Source organism: Urtica dioica, chromosome 11 (genome assembly GCF_054948205.1).
Source record: "Urtica dioica subsp. dioica isolate 48M chromosome 11, U.dioica_male_clone48M_v1_H2, whole genome shotgun sequence".
In the NCBI taxonomy this organism is placed as follows: domain Eukaryota; kingdom Viridiplantae; phylum Streptophyta; class Magnoliopsida; order Rosales; family Urticaceae; genus Urtica; species Urtica dioica.
The window spans coordinates 13,069,754-13,072,794 of record NC_142766.1 but is presented as its reverse complement, the minus strand read 5'-3'; the positions used below and the strand labels follow the sequence as shown (position 1 = coordinate 13,072,794).

Sequence of the window (3,041 nt, the reverse complement as noted above, 5' to 3'; positions counted from 1 at the left end):
GTTTCTATTATGTGAAAAATGAAAACAAAATGAGAGAGAAAGAGTTATACCAAACAACTTTTACCAAAAACTTTTTTCAGTTTTTTCACTTTCTCAAAAACAAAAATGAAATTTGTACGAAACAGCTTTTTGAAAACAACTACAAAACAGTTTTTCAGTACAACTACAAAAATTAGAAAACAGAAAACAAAAAACAGTTTGAGTTATCTACCAAACACAAACTATAGTTTTAAAACTATAAATAATTAATGAATTTTGGTCTTAAATTGGTTAAATTGGATTAACGGTTGACCATCTCTATGACACACTATTACTGCAAATGACGTCATCAATTCCATTGGGAAAATTCTTTTCACCTAATCCTCTTCTTCCCACCAAAACCCTAACGAAACCCCGCGCGTCAAAATTTCAGCCTCTCTGCAACGCCATGTCAGACCCAAATCACCTGGCTTCCCAAAATGCCCCACCGAACCTTCAAAATTACCCAAAGCCGCTCTCACCGCCCCTGCCACCGATCTCGAAGGCCATGGAGCTCAGCAGAGCAATGACTTCGTCTTCAAAATCGGGCCTTTTCGTAATTTCCAGAGCCGACTTTATACACGAAGACGAATGGCTTGTTGCGGTAAACAAGCCTCAAGGGATTTATTGCGAGGCCGTCCTTGAATCGGTACGGAAAGCTCTCTCTGACTCAGGTCAACTCTTTCTACATTCTCATTTTATCTTTCTTTATTTTTTTTTTTTACTTTTGTGTTTTGAGTTTTATTTTACCGCCCTAAACCTAAAACAATGTCAAACTTTTATTCCAAGATTGTTGAAAATTGATATATGCAAGTGCAACTATAAACCTGGATCATCAACAAAATCGATCTCCTTGAATTTGCTTATACGTCACGTATGCCCTTAAAAGTTTAATCTTTTTTTTTTTTTTTACCTCAGTAGAGCGAGTAGAAGTGTATTTTCTTAAAATGAACTAATTTAACCTGAAATATTTCTCTGAGTAATCTCTATAGATGTCTAATTATTCAGAGTGTAGTTCCGTTTTCTGATCGTAAACGGAATGCGAAATGAAAGTTGAGTTGCTTTAATTTTTGGGGCGGAGATTCAGGGATTGAACCGGAGGTCCATCTAGCGAACCGGCTGGACCGAGACACGAGCGGAGTGATGATTGTGACAAAGTCCCACAAGGTGGCCGCGAAGCTCGTGAAGGCGTTCACGGCTCGCGAGGTCTCCAAGGCCTACGTGGCCTCGTGCTCGGGGCCCGCTGCCCCGGGATGGGACAAAATCACCCTCAAGTCCGGCCACGGGCGGTCCAAATTCGGGGCCTGGCGAGTCTACGCCGCGTCCGACGTCGGACGATCGCTCCCGGGCGGGTCCGCCGTCAGAGACATGGAAACGGAGTTCGAAGTGGTGTCCGTGAACGGAGTCGAGCGAGGCGGGGACGGACGAGGTAGGTTTTGTTTAATTGTGCTCATGTTTTTGCAAATCAGTCAAGATTTCGGAATTGTTAGAGAACTACTAAAAGGGCTTGTTCACAATTTGTACAATCTAGTATACTAAAGTGGCTTGTTCACTATAGAACATGAAACTTGGCTAATTTTCTGTTTGTCCACAGCGGTATATTTTTATATTAAATTTAGTATTTCCTTTGTTCAAATTATTCTAAAAAAAGTGTATAAATTTACATGTTGGCTACTCTTAAATTTATGGGAAATGGTCTCAATTAGTAGTAATTTTGATAATTTTGGACCAAAATAGTAGCAATTATGTTTTGGACACTTTTACTCGTAAATATAGTCATGAAAGTATACAGTTGTCATAAACTGTAGACTTACGAATCTACAATTAACAATAATTGTAGATATATAAGTCTATTTTTACTAATAAAAGTGTCTAAAAACATAGTTGCTACTATTTTAGTCCAAAGTATCAAAGTTACTACTAATTGATACCATTTCCCTTAATTTATTTTTTATGATATTTGACCCTCTTAAGTTTGTTTTACGTCTCCGGCTTTGTCAGGAGGTGAGGTTTTAGTGGTGGAGGAGAGTTCGGTATTTGTGGGTAGAGAGGGAGATAAGGAGGAAGACGTGGTAGTTATGGTGAGGGCTCGGCCAAGAAGCGGAAGAACGCACCAAATCCGGCTGCATTGCCAGTATCTGGGGATCTCCATTAGAGGGGACGTGAAATACGGTGGCGCACCCGATTTTGAAGGCCATCAATTGCACGCCGAGACATTGTCACTTGTACACCCCGTCACCGGGGTTTCACTCGCTCTTTCGGCTCCATTGCCTTGCTGGGCAAGGCAAGCAGAGCAGAAATAAGTTATGTTTTACTTGTTCAGTTCAGGAAGTACAACAAGAGCATTGTGAAACAAGCCTGGGTTTTCATTCATAAAAGGTAGAGTTCAAGATGGCTATTGAGCCAAACTGTGAACAAGAAGTTCCAGAAGTGGAGCTAAACTCGAGCTTAACGGCGATTGGCTTTGTTTATATTGTTCGTTCCAGTTTCACTTTGAGCTATCAAGTTTGCTCATGTTTAGTGCTCTATAGAGTGTTCATTTATAGCTTAGATAGTTTGACCTTGACAATGAATTAGCATTGCTTTGTTTAGCAACGTAAAAAAAATTTAAAAAAATAAAATAATAAATGTTATTCAAGCCAAGTCTTTGAAAGTTCAAACATGATCTGTGCCCCCATTACCGCCTATGCCCCCTCTCAATTTGTTTTTGTTTCATAGATTTATTTTGCATTTTGGTCTAAAAATTTGTAATTCTTTGCTTTTTGATCCCTGAAATATTGTTACTTACGATGCCCCTCCTCAACTAACAGTCTCCTTCCGTCAATCCGTTGCTTGACTGAAAATATGAAAATTTTGTTGGTATATGTTAGGGTATATATATGCGTTTAAAATGATATTCCCAAGAGTCCCAATTTTTTTTTAGAGGGTCAATTGCTCAGGAAAACTTAAGTCCGCCGTCATCCATCCGATCGTGCCGCGTCTGGACTGAGCTTGGGGTAATCTTTATTTTTTTTATTACAAAA

The 3,041-nt window shown here is 39.5% G+C and overlaps 1 protein-coding gene across 1 annotated transcript; it reads left to right on the top strand.

Annotated features, from left to right (window-relative positions):
- Positions 1-321: 321 nt before the first annotated feature.
- Positions 322-2,656, top strand: LOC149381359 (Pseudouridine synthase family protein). Its single transcript, XM_089600891.1, has 3 exons — positions 322-692; positions 1,106-1,447; positions 2,020-2,656. Exons 1-3 carry the CDS (start codon positions 428-430, stop codon positions 2,319-2,321), a joined length of 909 nt encoding a protein of 302 aa, XP_089457017.1. The 5' UTR covers positions 322-427; the 3' UTR covers positions 2,322-2,656.
- The last annotated feature ends 385 nt before the right edge of the window (positions 2,657-3,041 follow it).

Excerpts from the sequence above, each read along its gene's own strand:
- LOC149381359 (XM_089600891.1), top strand. The coding sequence starts at position 428 with ATGTCAGACCCAAATCACCTGGCTTCCCAAAATGCCCCACCGAACCTT. Across the intron at positions 693-1,105 it reads GAAAGCTCTCTCTGACTCAG|GGATTGAACCGGAGGTCCAT; the intron begins GTCAACTCTTTC and ends GCGGAGATTCAG. Across the intron at positions 1,448-2,019 it reads GCGAGGCGGGGACGGACGAG|GAGGTGAGGTTTTAGTGGTG; the intron begins GTAGGTTTTGTT and ends CGGCTTTGTCAG.